At 34.2% G+C, this 21,738-nt stretch overlaps 1 protein-coding gene across 1 annotated transcript in view; it reads left to right on the top strand.

The window, feature by feature from the left end:
* Positions 1–21,738, top strand: part of sns (nephrin adhesion molecule sticks and stones) — a 254,295-nt gene that overhangs the window by 183,674 nt on the left and 48,883 nt on the right. The window contains exons 3-8 of the mRNA XM_090412430.1: positions 2,203–2,324; positions 2,667–2,724; positions 6,535–6,687; positions 9,410–9,577; positions 16,012–16,302; positions 16,677–16,888. Of these exons, the coding sequence (XP_090268556.1) occupies positions 2,203–2,324; positions 2,667–2,724; positions 6,535–6,687; positions 9,410–9,577; positions 16,012–16,302; positions 16,677–16,888 (1,004 nt within the window). The remainder of the gene's footprint in view (positions 1–2,202; positions 2,325–2,666; positions 2,725–6,534; positions 6,688–9,409; positions 9,578–16,011; positions 16,303–16,676; positions 16,889–21,738) is intronic.

Below are 21,738 nucleotides of genomic sequence, written 5' to 3'. Positions count from 1 at the left end.
TCCCATGAACGAATTAAGATATTGATCAGAAGATTCGATGCAATTTCTCTGCAATCCAATCAAAGCTACGAGCAGATTGACGTAACAATGTGGAGGTAAGAAGCCGACACGTGCTTTGATTTTGTTGCTGTTTTTATGTGTACATGAACTGTAGATATTTAGTGGCATTAATTTTCCATCTTCTTCACCGCTCTTTTTTTTTAACTCCCCTATTCGCGTTTTTGTCTCTTTTTTTGTGTGAACTCCTCTTTATCTTTCCGCTCAATATCTTATTTTTTTACGAATTTTTTTTTTACTCAACAGAAAGACATTTCTTTATAATAAGAAGTATTTGTGTTCATAGAACGATTTTCGTTTCAATAAATTTTTTCTACTTTTTTCAATCTATCACTTATTTAATCACTCAGTCTTTTATTATCTTTTTATCTTTTGTATACAGATGAATGAAGATCTTTTCTACAGCAAATTTGCAGTGTACCTATTGCTGGATTTCCGGGTTGACGTATTACGCATGCTCAAAGTAGCACATTTAGAAATTTTAGTGGTACACATTTCCTCTTCCTTTTCGTGTGATTTGTGCTGAAATATTGCCCTGTAAATGTTGATACGTTCTTCCATATTTCTCGCTCTCTTTCTCTCTGTTTTTAAAAATGGTTTACAATCATTTATAGGCGAACCTATACTTTATGCACATTTTAGTTCAAATACATCTGTATATTAGCTGACTATTTTACTCAAATTTTTATATAAATTTGCTGGTCTCGGTAACCGAGTGGGTGAAAAAACTTCAATTTTGTTATCGACAGGTTGAGGCCTACTGGAGTAGTAATCCTCATAAAACATTTACATATGGAAATTTATTAGATTTGTATTTAAAATAATACACCTACATATTAGGCAATTTTTTATATTCTGATGCGTACTGATATTTATAGATTTGCTTATCGAAAAGCTGAAATGACTGAATTTCATCTCTGAAAGCTAGAGCAGGGTTACAAACATACTGGGGTAGCATATTTGGGTTTTCAACCTTCCGTGATGTGAGTGTTACAATAAAAATATGTACAGTACGTCAGAAAGGATAGAGAGGATACTTTACATACTGCGCTTTGATGTCCCAATCAAAACCGCCTTGCCAATCTGCTTACTCCGTCTTTCTTACTCACTTATTGCTTTCTTTTCTTCGAGGATTTTTATATGTATACGGAAAGAGATAAAATGAAGATACCAGCACAAGCCATTTGAATTCTATAGATGCGTGGAACATTTGAATTCCTGGAAAGATCTAAGAGGCTCTCTAGCAAGTCAACCATTTTTCTTAAATGCGCTTATGTTACAGAATCTCCTTTTCTCTCTTTTTTACTTAGTAAACGAGTGAAATTTCTCTTTTCTAACGAGCATTAACCATCTTACCTTCCTACACTCGCTTTATATGTTATTATAGTTGACTCTTCTATCCATATAGCACCTTCTAGTTTTTTTGTTTTTTTTTGCATTTTGTCTCTTCAATCTTTCTCTATTTTTTTTTATTTTACTTTCTCTCTCTCTCTCTCTCACTGCTTTCATCCGGGATTCTTACTTCACTTTTCTTTCTTTATTCTTTTTTTCTGACTCTTCATTTCGTCTTTCTTGACTTTTATCTCCTTCTTTTTTCTTATTCTTCATTTGATTAACCCTGAAGTAAACAGAAAATAAAATTCAAAACGGATAGTTGTTCGAATCGAAATAGATCCCAAAGATGTCTGATGAAACCCAGGGCCGTTGACCTATGCGAGATTAATTCTAGAGTCAATCAGGGATCGTTGCGTTCAGCGTCTTACTTAATGACAGACACTCTCTTTCTGGGAAGATGCCCGTAGGGATAGATAATTAAGTACTGTAAATAAACTATGAATATGTTCGTTGCTAACATCATGTAAGATCGCAACCTAACATAAGCTGCTAAAAATGCAGCCCTTATATTCGCTGAAGACCTCACAGAAGATATGTAAAGTTACATTTTACATTTTCTATTGTTCCAAGAATCGGCTTAACTCAAATATAACGACTGACCTCAATATTTTCTTCATTATTTGAGATAATGCACATAAGATTACATATCAGCATATTACTTTCCAGATCTTCAAACATAAGTTTTTAAGTGTTTTTATTTATTTATAATACGAATTTATTAAATATATGATGCTTGATTTTCTCTTATAGGATTTAACAGAGACGTTCCAGGATATCCGCGGTATTTCATGATGGGTAATGAGGAGGATGGTGTGCATAATCTTCGAGTAGATTCCGCTCAAATAGAAGATGATGCAGATTATCAATGTCAGGCAAGTATTCGTTCGGCGATAATGAAAGCAAAATGTATTTCAATATTACTATCATCGTTCAGTTTTATAATTCGATTATTTTTCGCAAGATATACATCTAAAATATATCTAAAATAAAATTTTTGATAAACAATTATTTTCTAAAAAACAGAATTTTTATAAATTATATATGCATATTATTTTCAAGAACTAATTTAGATTAAAATATTATTTATTGCACTATTTGAGCACTTCATTCACTGTTTTAGAATAATGTGTGTTTTTAAATATATCTTACTTAATACAACCTATCTGTGAGTGTAACCATTTATTCAAAGCCAGCGTTTTTTTTTTTTTCCCCAGGTTGGACCTGCTCCAGATAATTTGGCAATATGGGCAGATGCCCATCTTACAGTGTTATGTAAGTTTCCATTATATGCCATTTCTTTTAAAGGACACTTAACACAAAAGTTGTTACTATTTATAGAACTTCACTACAATCTAAATCTTTACATACGGTTGCCATAGAAACGGCTTGCTCTTTCATCGTAAGAACCATTTACTCGTAATATGACCTCAGAAAAAACACACTAAGAGACAAAAACAGACGTATAAGATTTTCTGATAAGGAATTCATCTATGGGGGATACAACGTAGAAAGTGTGTTCGAAAATAATGCAGAAAAAAAAAAAAGAAGAAGAAATGTAACATCCGGCTATACACAGTAAGATGGATGGAGAAGATTCTCTTTTGTTCCATTACAATTTTTTGAAGAATCAACAATGACATCTTCTACCAAAAATCATCCTTTAATTCTGTTAACTCAAAAAAACCTGATACAGACACGAAACTATGTCTGACATGCCCCCCCCCCCACCAGATCAATTGCTTAGAAAAGTCTTAGAACATAGAAGCCCAACTGTGGCTATTCAAGTATGCTATATTTGTCTTGATGCTGCAACATCGTTTGACCCTTCGGAGATATCTCGTGACTCCTTCATGAATTTCTAAAAATAAGACTGGAGGTTACTAAAGGCTTTTTATTTCCTCAATATAATGCTGATTTTCTCTACAAAGCAAGAATGAATAAGGACTTCCTCTGTAGGTTGCAGATCTCCTCTTTAATTTTGGTAGCTGTTAATGTACATAGCGAGACCGTCAGCTGTGAGGGATTTTCTGATATCTTGTTAATGGAACGCAATGGGTGGCAGATTACATCGATGTTTATTCATTAATGCAGGAGGCTTTCGGTTCTCCACTAAATTTATCATTCCGGTTTCACACACACACAGAGAGAGAGAGAGAGAGAGAAATTTTTACGATTCATTTAAACTTACGAATTCACTGGCAAAAGGCTATTTTTCTGACATGAAATATATTATTGTTTTGATTCTAATTACCCTTTATAATATATGTTCCATTAAGTTTCTGTTCTAATTGTTTGTTGATAATAAACTAAAACAGCTAAAAAACAGCTATTTATTGAAAACACTTCATTGTATGCCCAAAAGAGGGCGCTAGAAGCCACATTGATGTATATTGTAGAACAGAAACTTTTACGAATGCTTTTGAATAGTAGAAAACACAACTGTGAGAATTAAGTTACTGAATTCGCTAGGGGGCACCACAATGAATGACAGTTAGAAGAATACTATTATTGTGTGTGACCGTAACAATACAGTTTAGAACGAGAGTTACGTACATTCTATAGCAGCTGAAGGTATTGGCACATATATATATATATATATATATATATATATATATATATATATATATATATATAAAGATAATTTAATTGTAATTTTTAAATCTACTGACAGGAATGTAAAGGATACTCAAAAAGATTTACAGAATACAGATTTTGTTGTTGTTAACTGCTAAACTTTTTTTTTTATCTTAAAAATATTCATTAATCACAATGTAAACACTGTTAAGGGTCTAAAGTTAATCTAAAGATTCTTGTTAAAAACCAAACATAATTCTGGGGATGATTAGTTAATGATAAAACGCTCAAGTAAGCAATTTTTTCGCCTTGGATATCTCAAGGGATTTCGTTTTCAAGTTGACACAAATCTTCATTTACAGTTCGAAAAGTAATCAAAGTCTTTTAAAAGTAGTGAATTGCGTGGAACTTATGAGAGGTAAAGCACAATGAGCAAAGCTTGATGTATGACTAAAGAATTAACATCTTAGACGAGGCTCTGTTGGTAATGTGGGCCATTTTTCTGACTGTAATCTCTGGCAGACGCACATTTATCCAATGGCCATAATGTGGAATAGTTTCAGGTAAGCTTTACAATGCAGCAGTCGGCATGAACGACGAAACTATAAGAGATAATTAATAGCCTTGCTGGTTCCAAGTTTCATTTCCTTTTTCCTCCATTACAAGGCGAGCCGTCTACAATCCTCTGATAGAAAGAGAGCGTCCGTCGAACACACCAAATGTACAACAAAAGCCTACTTAGATTCCGCGCGTTAATAGATCGGTCACTCCACTGCTTCTGGCAAGATCTTTACAGACATTATCTTAGTGAATGGCTGGGTCTTAGGTTACAGTGCTTGTGGCAGGGGCTTATGCGTCCCCACTTCATTGTCTGTGTGTCTTTGCAGTTCTACAGGGATAGGATTAGCTCGGCGTCGTCCACAAAGAAGACACATAATGCTCGACACACACAGAGAAAGGGAAGCATTGAAAGGAGCCCGGATAATCGCTTGTGTATATTAATTGGAATTTGTATTAAATCTATTTTAACTTCGTCTAACTTTTATTAAATCCTGTAAATATTTTTCTACTTCAATCAAATACTTTATTCGTTGTCTGATCAGTGAATTTAAGAAAGAGGCGAACAGGTGACTTTCAAAAATATTAGCTCGATTCAATGATAAACTGACAGATAATACACTAACCAATGATAGATGGTTCTCCAATTAAAAACTAATGTAAATACTGGAAAATCGAAGAATTTGCAAGAAGACTTTAAAAGACCACGCAGAAGACCGACTCATTTATCTGAGGGGGGGGGGGGGGAAGAAGCCCATGAAAAATTTCCAGAGGAATACACCAACACTTATCTGTACTTCTTCGGCTGTTTTGTTTATTTTTCATGGGAACATTCCATTTTGGCTAGAACAAATCTTAGCTTTCACCGAGCGATACATTCTTTAAAATGCATTATATCCTTCCTCAAGATTATCATTTTAACTTTGGATATACGATATGATATTCTTATGCTCATAGTGATATTTCTGATAGCCAAAATGCTCGAGTTCAGGCTTGCAACCATCGCCCACTGTGTATGCAGTAGATAGTTTTCGCTTTTAGTTAAAAAAAAAAATAATTAACATTTTATATTAATTTTTATGTTATTTCTAAAGAATAAAAACATGAGTCATACTTTCACATCTGCACTTTAGGAACATGTTTTATTACCATTTTGAAAAAGAAACAAACAGTCTTTACTTTTAAAGTTTGTAACAACAGCAAAGTTCAGCATTAGATGCCTATTAGAAAAACATTAAACTATTTAAAATAATTTAATTTTTTAAAAACTTTCGCTGTTTTAAAATGTTAATTATGTAAAAAAAAATTAATTATAAAGATTAAAATGCAATTATTTTTAAAAAAATTTCAATATAAAAACGCTCAATTATTTAAAAATTCAATTATTAAAATTATTTTTATTTTTTAAAACTATTTCAAATTGTAATTCTTTAAAATTATTTTTAAAATACCTTTTAAATTCAGAAAAACTGTGGAAATTAGAAATATATACTTTGAAAACAAAAACAACCCTTTCACATAACGTTTATCGTGAATCGGTTTCCGTTCATGGTCATGCTAACAGTTAATAATGACTGTTCCATTATTCTCCACCACACGTTAAATTTACACGCACATTAATGTCAGTCAAATTACAGTGCAGTATTCTGATATGTGAAATTGCCTAAAACTGTAAGCTGCTGACCCAAAATAAAGAAAATAAAAATACAATTAAAAAAGGTGTAACTTTTGTGGTCTTAATATAAAAATTCGATACTTATAAAACCAAAAAAAAAAAAAAAAGTGTGGGGGGGGGGAATTTACGATTGTTTTTGACTATTTTCATGCTTACCAGAACTTTCTATTAATTATTCTATTCTGTCATTTTTGTTGTCCTTTTTTTTTTTTTTTTGATTAGTATTAACAGACTAAGAAACTCGCCCTATTTATATTTATTGTAATTTGCTGTAGTACCTCCCAAGACAATCCTGATCGTTGAGCATCCCAACGCTAGTACGATAGAAGTACATCAACAGGAAACGGTAAGCCTGAAGTGCATTGTCGGTGGAGGCAAACCAGCAGCTCAGGTGAAATGGTACAGGAAAAACATCGAGTTAAGGCCAGGTAAGAGTCTCTGAATTGCTTTTGAAATAGAAATATTATCGCGTGATCTCTCTATATTTTATTCGCGCTCGCACACACACAATCACGCACATATCCTGAGCTCGCCATCTTTGTTCTTTAATAGAAACCCATCGAAGTCGATTACCCTTTATATGTGGCGTGTCCTGTTGTTATAAGGTTAGTAGAGCTAAGTGCCAATCACCGACGACTTCGTCACAAATGAACGGACTGCGTGGACCACATGCTACCTAATTGCTTCTTGGAGGCGTAATTGAGCACCGGGTTTCATTTGTACGAGCATCTTGGCGAGAGACAAGTGAGCCGTTTAATTATTAAGGGACCGTACCATCGAAATGAAGACCTGCCGAGCGAGTTATCTGTAAATATCACCAACCGATGTATCGAAATGCAACCCCCCCCCGCCCCTTAGCTAGTCGGTTCTGCTCAACTGGTAAATTAAGTGTGCGCCAAACTTCGTTCGAATATCGGTTTTCTCCCGTGCGAAGACTCCGGTATCACATTTACCTGTGATTTGCTCTATTGCACTGCATCAGTTGGCACTCAATAATGGAGTCGAATGTTATATACCCGCTGTATTTTCTAAGGTTATCTCTGTGTTAACAGTCTACTGATTGTGACCAAGTACACGACTGATAACACCTAGAAATATAAATTATCTTCGTACTTCATAAAACCAGAAATATAAAAACAACCATGTTACTTTTTTTAAAAGTATTCATGACAAAATTTTTAAACTAGCTATTCCGAAACATATAATATTAATTATATATTACCCGTGTATTTTATCATATGATTTAACTGATTATATTCAATTATTTTATATAAAAATTACAATTTTGAAAATATAGAAATGATTTTTGGAGAGAAAAATGATGCGAAAAATATTACTTTTTTTTTTTCTTAATTAAATTTTTCTTTAATTAGGGATTTCTAAACTTTATACAATTCTTCAAGAAACTGAACTTAAAACGAAATTATAAAAAAGTTCTAAGCCAGTTATTGATTCAAAATATTTGCTCGATTAAATGTAGTGTTATTGTAAGCTACAGAAATTCGCAGTTTTAATTGCAAATTACCGTAATTTTTGTCATGGAAAAAAAGTTTCACATTTGTTGAATATAAATAATATTGTTAAAAATAAAATTTTCAATCACTGGGCTTCTTGAAAGGGAAAGTGGAACAATTGAAATATTTAGGAGTAACGATCACAAGCCGACCAAATGAAATGGTGGAAGTGCAGAATCGAATAATGAGGGATAATCAGGCTTTATATTTTATCTCATGTGTATTAAGCTTAAAAGATACCCGTCGGAAAACTAAAGTACGAATGTATAAGCTGATGATTCGTCTAGTTGTTACTCACGGATCAGGAAAAACCTGCATATTTACAGCAAGGGTGGAAGATTTGATTTCAGCTTTTGAAACGAAAATCTGTAGATAAATATTTGGCCCAGTGAATGATATAAAAATAAATGTTCAAAAATGTTCAGTGAGCAGTATATTTATTTTTGTATGGAAGATGACAGTTTTCTTAAGACAACTATGATTAGTAAAATGATTGGTAAAAGACCAAGAGGAAACCCAAGTACAAGATGGATAGACACGATTAGTCAAAATAACAACATATTACAATATCCAAACTGGAGAAGTAAAGTTATGGACAGAAAAAGTTGAAGGCAACAAATCGAGAAGTCCAAGGCTCGATTTGGACTGTAGAGTCATTGGAAGAAGGAAAATAATATTTCAGTCGTTATATTTATGTAAATGAACAGTAGATATTGCATATCTACTGTTCTTTTAAATGAATTTTTGAATGAATAGGCGAAACAATATTGTATTTTGACTATTTTATAAAATCATATATACTTATTAATATTTTTAAAAAAGTTTGTTCATTTTCTGTATTGTTTTTTAAATTTATGAAATGTTTTTAATATTTCGAAAGACACCATAAAATTTTTATTATAAATTTAATTGATATAAATGAAATCAACCCTATAAGTTATTCGGGTGCACGTCAATATGCATACAGATTTTATCACTTTAATATTGCCTGATTTTGCTAAACAAGAATACTCACCTAAACATAAGCATCAAGATCCTAATCTACAAAACAGTGATCAGACAGACGATCTTTTCCTAAAACTAGCCCAACAATTTTTTTAAGACTGCTGATAACCATCCCAACCAACTAAGCAGTCAAGATGCCAGCTACCCAAGATTTCTCAAAATATAGAACACCGAAATCCATTCTAGTAGATAAAACACCAGCAACCATTAAAAGCTCAAAAGGAGCGGACCAAGCCAACCTCACACTCACTGCTGCTAATACAGATGAATGGATCCGACCATCCAGTTTACATGTGGTCTGTTATACACGGAATATTCAAACATGTAGCAGTGACTGCTATATTGTATATATAATAAATGTGAATATTACGAGATATTTTTGTCAGAGGAAAAGTTGTTAATGTTAATATTGTCATATAATTAATCGGTTCTGGGTTTATTGAAGCATTTCAGTAATTAGTTGAGGATACCAAATACGTGTTTTGTTATATCTAGACCAAGCAGATGTGCAGAAAAGGTGACTTCTAAATCGTCCAAACAATGTACACTTAAGTACTTAACAGCTTCTTAATTAATTAATTATTTTAATACACCAACTTGTTTACTAGTCCATCTTGTTTCATTAACTCAGATAACGTGGAATACAGTGAAGAAGAGGCCGACAACAGTAGGAAAAATGCAATTAGTGTAATAACCATTTCGACTAATCCTGACGACAACGGCGCCACCTACACGTGTGAAGCTGTCCATCCTGCCCTTTTGTCTCCCTTAAGAAGCAGCGTGGTGCTGAGCGTACTGTGTAAGTATGTAGAAATTAATTTTCTCTCCTAATGTGCGTGGCTTTAATAAGATAACATGATTCTTTCCTTAGCGGTCCAGCACTAATTGGTTTACGCTGGGAGCGAGGCTAATTGAACCTTGTTTATGTCAAGAATACTGCTCACGACGAATGCCTTATGAATTTCTTCCTCGATAACTTCGTTCATCCAGTTCATGGTCCATATAGTAGTTGGTTTCACAACTTTATACAGCGATGACGATGACCTCCGTTATTACGATTATTATGACCATGCGCGGCATTGCAGATCACCTCCGTGGAGTCTCCGAATTAATGGTGACTCCTCCATAGAGAACAAATTAAGGGTGAAGAAATATGATTTCTAGTCATTTGTAGTAAAACACTACGTCTGTTCCAAGCAACTCATTGCTGAGTGTTTAAGAGGGAGGTGGGAGCGAAGTGCTTCCCAAATTTTGAAAAACACTTTTTAATCTACGGATAATTCGAATAATATACTATTTAGGAATTTATCTTAACGATGCAATGTTTGGAATGCATATGAAACATAATCTGTTTACTAATTCATGGAATCACACGAGTTAGGATGTGGACAATTTGGAGAAACGTAAATTTATAAACCAAGAAATGAGAATACCAAAAAAGGGGCATTTGCAATAAAGACAAAGACTTAAGAAACAAATAAGGAAATAATAGTTAAACGATATCGAAATTAATAAAGAGATAGTGGGATTTGTTTTTACAGTATTTTATGATTTATGAGCAATCGAATAATTCCTTTAATTTCCCCGAGGAAAGTGAAGTCAATAAATCAATTATTTTAATTCATTATTTTTAAGTAATGTGTGAGAATCCTTCCTTTGTGCACAAAAAAAAATAAATAAAAATAAAAAAAAGCACACCCTCCCATTTTTTGTTTACTGAAAATAAACTATTATATACTTTTTTTTTATTGTTATTATTTATCTCAGTTGATTTATATTTTAACTCATATAAGTAAAAAATGCAGAATAGCTTGTCATTGGACCCGTATGACTGCGAAAATTTTGGTGGAAAGTTTTTTTTTTTTATCAAAGTGTAAAAATAAAATAAAATCTGTTAACTAATATATATCGGATTAACAGGAAGAAGAGTAAAAGTTAATGGGAAGGCTAACCAAGTTAAATATACAATAAAAATAGTAATTCAGTAAATCATAATATTAATAGAGAAACAAAAGTGGATCTGTAACGATGTACTCACGATTATCAATTGTGGTGCGTTAGGAATGTCTTAACTATAAGTCAACAATAAGAACCTGATGTTTAAACTCTGTAATTCAAAGCTGTATGGTGCAATGAAAGAAGCAAATATTTAGAACCAAGTTAAGAAAGTGCCCACTAGTGTGTGTTCAATTTCATGTTAATTATGCAAGGTAGAGAGAGTCTGTTATTATAAGTTATTCTTCAGTCTGCGAACAAGCCAGTTCATTAACAAATCATGAAAGCAACGCAGGGGTTGTTCACGGAAATGCTTTCTGTTGGGCGTTGGTAAGGAAAAGTCCACTTGTGGACCAAGTAATTAAGATGCATTTTAGGCTTGGTGAAAGATGACCTCGTGGTCGTAGCACGCCTCGCACGACCTACAAAAACGGATCGGTGCACTTCTATCAGCGAAACCACAAGAAAAGGCAATTTGTGTCGGCCGAAGAATCCAATGGGGAAAAAAATTGTCCACGCCTTGGTAGCGTTAATAATCCGTGCGTTTCTTTCGCCAATCCGCTTTCTGTCGAAAAAACGAAGAGAGAGAGAGAGAGAGAAAGCAGCGACCTTCCTTACATTTTTTTTTTTTTTTACTCTTTTTCTGTGTCCACACGTTCCGTTGACTTTCACAGAGAACGAAAGAAGTCCGAAAATGAAGACTGCATGGCGGAAGAAAAAGGTGTCTGGAAGATGCTGGTGTCAATAACAGCGTTTGGCGTAAGACAGTGACAAAACGCTCATCTCAGGGGAGGAGGACGACGGAGGGAGGGAGGGAGAGAAATATCACTCTTCCTTACCTACATAGCCAAGAAGTGTCGCAGAGATTGTGTCGGGCGACCTACATGGAAGATCTGGGGTCACAAGCACAGCTGGAGAACATTACGGTTCCAATCCGCCCCTGTAATGCAATTTGCCGAACACTTTTAAGACGGCTCGGATACTTTTTCCTTCCAGAAAAGAAGTTTGATTTCTTTTGAAGCTGCTTTTAAAAAATCCACAGTTCTTAATCAGAATATGGTGTATTGATTAACAGGCTTAATAAAATTATATTTTATTTCACAGAAAATGCGATCAGATTTATTCTTTGGTACGAAAAACTGATATGTGCGTGTCGGAGAAAACTCATGAGTACAATGTTAGCTGAAATTAGTTATGATTTTTTTTATGTGATTCCCACCCACGAAGGGTTGTCAATCTGTCAATCTATATAGGGGCTAATGATTTTTTCTATTTTTTATTAATTTCTATAATTTTCTTTTTGTAGTTTTTTGCCTGGTCCGAAAACCTTGTTCTAGGGACCAAGTATTGGAATTTCTCAAGCCACTTCAGGCCTACAAATAAGCGGGACGAGTCTCACACTGAGGGGGGGGGGAGGTGAAATTCATCTACTATCTAAAGACATCTATGTCCATGGCGGGATGAAAGCTTGCAGCCTGTTGGTAAAAAAAGCAGACAGGCTAAAATTGTTTCACTGAAATTAAAATTGTAAAATTATTTCAAAATTTTAATTTTAATTTTGATATCCGGCAAAGCATTTTAGTATCTTTTCCATAAGAAGTTTCCAAGTTCGTGATGAAATCGATCAATCATTCAAACGCTACTAATATAAATTCCGATTTGGAAGGAAGAAATCTTAAGTGAATAGCGTAAAGAGGTTTGGCACAACCCCCTTGCAGATACTGTTATATAAGCATTCCATCTCTCACTTCACAATTCAATCATTATAAGATGAAATATAATTTATTAAAATATTAAAATTGAAAATGCAGAAATTACGAGATTTCGCTTATCCCTGCAATAATTTTAAATAGTAGAACTCAACGTAGTTCCGCATGCTTTACATAAAAACACACTTTCTATCTTAAAATTTGCATTTTACACAAGTTAATTGCATTGTCACATCCTTTAAAAGTTTCGTATGCTCGTTATTATTATTAAGATTTCACCGTATAGCGTATGTTCCAGCTAGCTAATAAATATATTATTATTATTAATATTATTAATGTTCATTATAAATATTCCAGTAAGAGCCAGACCTAGGATTGAGATTGCTGGTTAATTTTTTGTAGAGATCCAGATTACCAAATTTCGTAAAAATTCGTCTAGCTAAGCTCAAGTAATGTGTGGATGAACAGTTGACTAATATGCATCTAATAAGTACTTTTTTCCCCGGCTTGCTTGCTTGTACTGGAACTCACTTCTAAACGCTTATTTAAATAATAATTTATCTTCTGGAAAATACTGGGGTTTTTAAACCAAATAATTAGAAAAATTGAGCAAAGTTACATGATATTCACCCACTAATACTAACTAGAATCAGGAGCACAAGATGGCGACATTTTCTGCCATAGTGTTGCTTTCGTCTATACACGCCGGCTAGAGATCTCACTAGTATTTCAGAGAATGACCAAGGTAGAGATGGCATGCGAATCAATTTACAAAAAAAAAAAAAAAAAAAAAAAAAAAAAAAAAAAAAGTTAGCTTAAGGTGTGCTATCTACTCTCCTTGGGGAATAAAAGGGGGGGACGATGATTTCTTTTATTTCTGATTTTTTTTTTCTTCAGTAGGTATCCCGAGACGTATTAGAGGCTATTGAATAAAAACTAATTTAATTATCTTTTGTAATTCTCATAGTAATATCATAGATTCCAATATGACTAATTTTTATTTAATAATTATTACAAACACATATGTCATGAGGATTTATAGAATAAATATAAAATCCAAACTATCTCTTTGAGTTTAGGAGAAAGAAAAAGAGAGAGGTCATCATTGTATCTAATGAAAACCGTAAAATGATCATAAGTTGCGGATCTCTGAGCTGTTTAATCTCCAGAAAGCCAGCTCGTGATCCCTGCTATCACAATAAGCCTAACGACCGTTTATTAGAAGAAATGGTGAATAATTATTTTAGAGATTATTTCAATTAATCTGCTTGCTAAACGTGTGAGAATAGTTTATGATCAAGTGGATTATCTTCGTTCACTCGAAGCGATTTATGAGGTTATGGATTATCTAAGCTAGTCTGCACACTTTATAAAAGCAATTCGCCAGCAAGTGTGTGTACATATTTTACGGCAAATTGCTTTGCAAATTAACTTCCTTCACATTTACCGTTTACTTTTTGACATTTCTGTTGCAGTTTGAGTTAACTTATGACGTCAGCTATCATTTAGATTCTTTTATGTGAGTTCGTTCCTTTCCTGCCCGTCTTGGTAAAAGCCCAAGATTGAACAGGGTCCACCGAATTTGTTACTTACAGTTTAAGAAAATTTAATAAAGAAAATAAAAGCAGAACGGCAATGATGTACTTTAAATGCTAAATGAAGGCAGACTTCACCATGCTTCATTAAAACACTCCGAAGACGGGGGGAGGGAGGGGGGGGTTGTTGGAGCGCGTGTTTCTTCTCCCTTCGTCCTTCTCTTTCCCCCACCCCATTGTTTTACACCCGGCACACCATCCGGCCTGTCGTTTATTTTCTCGAAGTATATAAAACATAAGTTGATGACAGCAAGTTAGGTAAAACAAGAGCGCGCGCGCAACGCAAAACGACACTACGAGACCGCACAACAAGGAAGAACGTTTTAAACCGCAGGTAACGAAATGTAGGAAATTGAGCCTCGGTGCCGGATGATGTCTAAGTGAGGAAATGACAGCACGACCTGCAGGCAAAATGAAATGTAATTTGAAACAGATGGAAAAGGGCTGGAAAGATGTGTAATGGTTTCTCGTGGTCTTCACGACTTAATACTGACTGTAGAATATTTAACAGACGCAAATTCTTTGCGTCAGAAACACGCAAATTATTCTAACAAGAATCGATTGATTTTTTTTTTCTTCTTCTTCTTCGCCTTTCTAAGTTACCAAAGAAAATTTCTCTTCGTATAAAATGTCGATTTCCAATCAACTGCACCGTACAAATTGTGTTAGTTTCTCTCTCTTTCAGCATTTTTAACACCCTCGACCACTAAAAAGCGACATCACAGAATGAAGAAAAGAGCTAAATGACGACATCGTAAATAAAAAAAAAAAAAAGACGCCTTGGGAAAATGAAAGCGTGTTGGATTTTATTTCAACAATTGTGATATTCTGTTTGTTGTTTTCTGTAATCACATTGTTGTATCGTCTGTTTCAACAATATTGAAATGAACATATTATTAAATGAAAGTTTGAATTGCTGAAATGTAAATGTATAATTCGAAGAAAGTTTTGGACTGTTGAAATGCACATATTAAAAAGAAAGATGTATTTGTTGAAATAGACATTTTTATAAAAGCAAGTTTCAAAAATGTTTTTTTATATGAAGTGAATATTACATTGTTGTAATACCTGATGTATAAAATTGCTGGGAGATTTTAATTCATTATGAAATGATATGAAACCGTTTTTTGTGTATTTTAATGTCTCCTAATAAATCAGTTATAACACCTTAAAGACATCTTTCTTTCAAACGTTAAAGAATGAACTCGTTAAGAAGATGGCATTACTTAACATCGTTTGCCGCACTATATTTTAGTCATTTTTATAGCTACACATCCATAATTTTATAATTAATTTATTGCTCAACATTAAAACTCATCAAAAATCGAATATGTTATCTAACTGCATTACTCACCAAAGACCAAGACAGGTCATTAATAGTGAAACTCATAAATCGTGGCATAATTAAAATTATGAAACGAAAGAACTGCTGTGTTAAAATACTGTTTATTATTATTATTTGGTTGCTGAAATGTACATTAGAATCTTGAAATGTACAATTTTTATTTACGTAACAAAAGTCGTATTATTCACATCAAAGGAATGAAGTGATAAAACAGACGTGGTGTTCCTTTTAGGGGGTTTATATTTGTCCCATTATGTCTCGTGTATCCCCCCCCCTCCCGAAACTGATGTAATTAAATAAAATGATAGCGCAGTAAACTGAATTAGCACAAGAATAGAACTTCAACAATGTCACCGTTTTATTATGTTAATTTTTTCTGGCGAATTCCGAGATTTCTTCGCATTTTTCTCGTGTCAGGTATTTTCCAATGAATGCCCTTCGATGACTGTGGTGTGTCTGCGTTTACGAATCCAATTATTCTGACTGATCATGCGCAAAAAAGCTAACAGATACCTTTTGTGACGCAGCGTGTGTAATTTTACTCTTACATGCACTCTGACTCACCCATCATTTTTTTTTTCTTTTGTAGTTCCCCCAGGTCCACCTCTCATAGAAGGATATCGAGAAGGAGAGACAATACGGGTAGGAGACACAGTGATCCTGTCTTGTGTGGCAAGAGGAGGTAATCCCTTGGCTCAGCTTGTATGGTTCAAGAATGGAGAACAGGTTGATTTTTCGTATACAACGACTGGAAGGGAGTCCACAAATACCCTTACTCTCGTGGCGGAAGCAACCGATAATAATGCAGTTTACAAATGCGAAGCGTCTAGTGTTGTCAGTCCTCAATCGACCAGTGTTGCTATCAAACTGACTGTTCAGTGTAAGTATTGATGGAAATTAATATATTCATAGTTATTTGTTTTAATGGCTTCGGGATTGTTAATAACGTATTTGGGAATAATTAGCAAACATCTCCAGTAATCAGTAATATATATATATATATATTACTGATTACTGGAGATGTAATGAGTAATATAAGTAATAGATGTAATGAGTAAATGAGTAATATATATATATATAATTTTTTTTTTACAGAGAGAGAGAGAGAGAGAGAGAGAGAGAGAGATGCTCACTAATCCAGTTCATGTTTTTTTTTAATCTCTTGAAACAATGACATTCTAAGAAACATCATGTTTGGTTTAGAAGATAGTGTTAAGTTATAGTGTACTGACAACATGCCATTTCTATCTTTAGTCGCTCCGGCCAAGGTGAGAATTACTGGTCCCAAAGAGGCCAAAGCGGGTGACACGGTGACAATGGTATGTACAACAGAGAGAAGTAATCCACCAGCTGAAGTCTCATGGGTCGTGGATGCTAGACCGGTTCATTCTTCGAATACCGTCGCTGCTGATCCCAAAGGAGGATGGATAACGACTTCGGATGTCACAGTAAATATCACCGGTCAGGTAAGTTACTCAAGTAATTACAAGCTTGTTAGAAGACGCAGCGAAAACGAACACTATCATATATGGGGCTCATAATTTTCGCATTCTATGTAATTTGTTTCGTAACTCTTTATTTTTCTGTTCAAAACGTTAATACGATTTGTTAGAATTAGGAAATCGCTTATCGGTAAAATGTTAATGATTATCGCAACAGAGCCATTCATATACCCATGTAAGGAAAATTGTCCTGATGATCTGTTTTCTGTTGTAATAATAAATTTTCAGATGTAATATCCATTGGATTTTGATTTTAAGAACAAGCCAGCATCTTTCAGGTTTACGGGGAAAGGTAAGCAACGATATAGTTATACCATATGTATATGAAGCTTCCAATTGGTTCGCATGGAGTGATAAGATGTCAAGATTATTCACTAGGTATGAGAGGACCCAGTGATGTCTATGAAAATAAACCCCATATCAGATTACCCCAACCACAGCCTGTTTCCGGCAAACCGTGCAGGCTCGTTGGCCGGAAACAGGCTGGATTGTCATACTGTTTGGCTCATAAGTGTCTATTCTACGTTTTCTGATAAAAGATATTTCAAATTCTTTAGTTTTGTTTAAAATTTGATTTATAGTCGTTAAATTTATCAGATCATCGATGCTTTGTGAGTATTGAAAGAATTAAACCTGGACAGAAATTTATCATGTGACACATTGACGTCAGAAAATGGCAGTGACTCTTCTCTCTTAATTTCAACCCAATCAATGATTAGATTATCAGGCTTTTATATGCGAGTGGGTCCGACAGTATTAATTGCTAATTAGTATTGTACATGTGACACCTTAATTCCACACAGCGCGAACGTCTGTTGGCTTCGCACTTGTAATAATGCACTGATATTATTTGGTGAACGTTTCACAAGCTGTATGCAGTGCGTTTTGGTTTATTAGAATGAATATGTGTGTACTGTTTTAATTAATAAATCTATTTTATAGGGATGGCACAAGAAATCAGTTATTTTGAATACTTAACAAATAAACGCGGTCCGAAATTTACAAGAAATAAAATCTAAAATCGATTGTTATTATTATTTTTGCACGCTAACAATGTAAATTTCATTTTCTGTTCTAAATTTGCATGTAAATTTCTTTCATTTTGTTTTGCTGGTGACTTGAGTTCAAACAGAAGACTACAAACATGCGATGCAAATAATGTGATCATTATAACAATTGAAAAACAATTCTGACGAGCTTTCATTTCATTTCAGTTCACTGAACAATGAAAAGCATTTTGTTGTCATTTTATTATTAAAGTCAATGCGTAAGTTCATTAACGACAATAAAAAACGACAACAATGAAGATTATTTATTACTTTTTCATTGTTGAGAATATACAGACTACAGTATTTGATAGATATCGAGATTTCTAGAGTATGTAGTGGTCAAAAAAAATGTCAATTTCAACGTATACGAAAAGAAAATGCAATCAATGGAGCTCGCTGCTTCCTCAGCTATAAAACATTATTAACGCTCCTTCTCGGAGAAAACATCGAATGATTTTTTCCTTTCCAAATGCCTGAATGTTGGCTATTTCCACCAGAATTCCCATCTTCAAGCAAGGACGCACACTTGTCTTTTGAGCGACTGCGAAAACACTGACGAAGCACATCTAAGCGTTCATTTGAAAGTGTACATGCATCCTTGTTCATGAATGACAGCTTACTGAAAATAAAAACGAAAAATACAAGCTACGTAGTTGGAACACATCCGGGTTCCTCACTACAGTTTTCTATTGTCATAAGCTATTGCAGTCTTTCCACTTTCCACAAGCTACCTCAGTGGAATGTATTTATTTTATTGAATAATGCCTGGTCACATAGAAGGAGACAGGCGATCTGTCTCAAATGTCGGCCTCTTCTAAACTCCTTGATTCTGAATTTTATTACCTTCTTCTGAACGTCTCTGCTACTCATTGCACTGGTAAGTTATTGTATTATAGCGAGGCGGAGACTCCCATATTTCACCGAAAGTTTCTGGAATTTGAAGAATACAGAAAATCCGATAGGACTTGCGCATTTGACACGGTAGACCTAATTTAAATAACATAGAATTTAATGTTACTTATACAGCTATTCATTCTTTTGACAGTAGGATAGAAGTCGTTGTTGAGGGTGACTTAAGGAACACAAAACTGAATCTCACATTAAAATATGAGTTTTGATAAGCTAAGAAACTATTTGTATACGAAGTTTGCATTTTATTACGGACACATATCAAAATGATGCACCGAGCAGTAGACTGCAAGCGATCGTGCATATTATTTTTTGTGTGGCAAAAGACTCAACAGTCGCCACTTTTTGCTCCTCCACTTCCCCCCCCCCCCCCCAAAAGGTTAACTTTATTTATTACCAGGGGAGGCTCGTGCATAGGCACTGCGGATCTGCAGCACCCCCTCCAATTTATTTATATATATATATATATATATATATATAATTTATTTATTCATTTATTTATATTTGCTTGTAATATTTAATTTTATCATCAACAATCCTATACAATTCTCTTATTTTGTATAAAATAATAAAAATCCATTTTTAATTAAAATTAAAGGAATGGATTTTATTTTTAAGTAATTTTGAATTATGCCAAACTGTATAATTTTATCGATAATAAACAATATTTTTTCATGCTTATTTTTTTTTTTTAATCTTTACCATAATTTTGATATTTTATCCAAACACGTATACACTGTACTTACAGTGTGTATGTATATTTCGAAAGTTGCAGCACCCCGACGATTTCAAGCCAAGAGCCTACACTGTTTATTACTCAGTTTTAAAAATCATAAAACACTTAAAATATAAATTAGTTCATTGTTACTTAAGTTTATCCGAAATATTGTTTATTGTTCATCAATGAAATATTATTGGGTTTGTCGATTGCTCATTATTGCCTACTGCATTGTTGTTTAGTTTTTATCAGATAATCACGTGTTCTTACATTGTTGAATAAACACGCTAATTCTTCATTGTTGTACGACCTTTATTTATCGATGAGATTTATTACTATATTAGTATTCGTTAAAGAAAAACAGTGTTTAAATCTACCTATTATGTAATTTATATAAAAATATTCTCGCGACTTCAACAATGTATGATTGTTGTCGCTGTTGAAAACTTTCAAGTATATTCCCAGGTAGCAACCAAGTGGTTCGATATCGCGCAGTGTACTGAACTCTAATCTGTAATGTGGCTATTGATTAGCGATCAAAGTTCGGAATAATATGTTCGAAATCTCATAGCTACAGGCCACCGTCAGTGCTTCAAGTAATGTACAAGGACAGTCCCTTTCTCTCACTAGTCTGTTATGGAGCAAATTACTTGGAGTGGAAAGATGTAAGAAAGTTGAGAAACCTAATCGTGTAAGCAACTAAGTTGGGTGCACGTTTGTGAGACGAATGTCGAATAAATCGATTATAGCTCGAAATCTGACAGAACAAATTTATTTGTGTGGTTCTTCGACTCACTGAGTTTCAAACGATCTCTTCACTTGAAATGGATAAATTAAATTGAACGTCACTTTTAGACAAATTAAACGAACAGATCCATCATTGGAGAGAAGCAAAATAAAGACGAGATTATTTCAATGCTCGTCATTTTCTCTTGTCATCTTTTAGTTTAGTTAATGACGTGAATATTTGATCCCCTTAACTGCATGTGTTTGTGCGCGTGCCTGTGGAAACTACTTCATTGTAGTGACTGTCACACATTGGGATTCTTTGCACTGAGAATGGTAATCGATGGCTGGGGACATTGAAAGAGCCCAAAAGATAGATTACTGTCCCCATAACTAATGACTTCGTGCAAAATGAGATTTCTGTCACAATTTAAATTAACTCTCGCTGATCGAAAACATTCAAAAGAAATTAAGGTACGGTTTGATCCTTAATGAATATGCCTGCAAGATTTCGGTGCCTGAAAGGAATGTGCCAAATGAGAAATTAAGGAAAAAAAAACGAAGAAAACAATCAGAATCCGTTTTGATTGACCTGATTGTTCCCCCCCCCCTCTCGTAGATTTAGATGAAGCGTTCTCAATCTGGTAATCATTTTATCGTTTCTTTCTTTGTGGGGGATAATTAGCGGTGATTTAGTAATGTACAGACGTTGCAATTGCTTAAAGGTCAAAGGTTAAAAGTATGAGTATGACCTATATTCGTAGTAACTAAAAAAAAAAGCTAGAAAATGACATGAAAATCTTTCATTTGTTAGTATACCAGCATGCTTGTCAACGTTTATACAAATCATGGATGATTCGTTATATGGTAGTTGATATTTCTAACCTTTCTCTGGCGTTGCCGCATTAATTTATCACGAAGAATACCGTAACACTTCATATGTAATATGCAGTCATAAGTCGAAACATTATGATCACCTACTCACCTAGTAGCACGTTGGGCCTACATTGGCCGAGATAACGGCTTGCAATCATCTTGGCATTGATTGCACTAGACCACACCCTGGTCTGGTGTAATCTGGACTAACTAGACAGAATAACGTCATAGCGGTCAGCGACCGAGAGATACTTGCGTCGACTGGCGGATGACGCCTTCCACATGATCCCACAAATATTCGATGAGATTCGAATCAGGAATATTAGGCAGTCAGATGAGCACACGAGATGCTTGGATATGTTGTTTGATTCCATGCTTGCTCAATGCAAGCCTTGTAACGCTGGGTATTGTCTTGCTGGAAGAGATCAAATCCATCGGGCCACATTACCGCCATGTAGGAAAATACCTTGTCCGAAATAATCCCCCAAGTAAGAATTAGCGGCCAAGGTGCGTTCAGTTGGGATAAGAATAACCCA

Source organism: Typopeltis vanoorti, chromosome 2, assembly GCF_054136105.1.
Source record: "Typopeltis vanoorti isolate ZY-2024b chromosome 2, IOZ_Tvanoo_1.0, whole genome shotgun sequence".
In the NCBI taxonomy this organism is placed as follows: Eukaryota; Metazoa; Arthropoda; class Arachnida; order Uropygi; family Thelyphonidae; genus Typopeltis; species Typopeltis vanoorti.
Note: the sequence above shows the minus strand (reverse complement) of the source record. Positions and strands in the feature narration are given on the sequence as shown.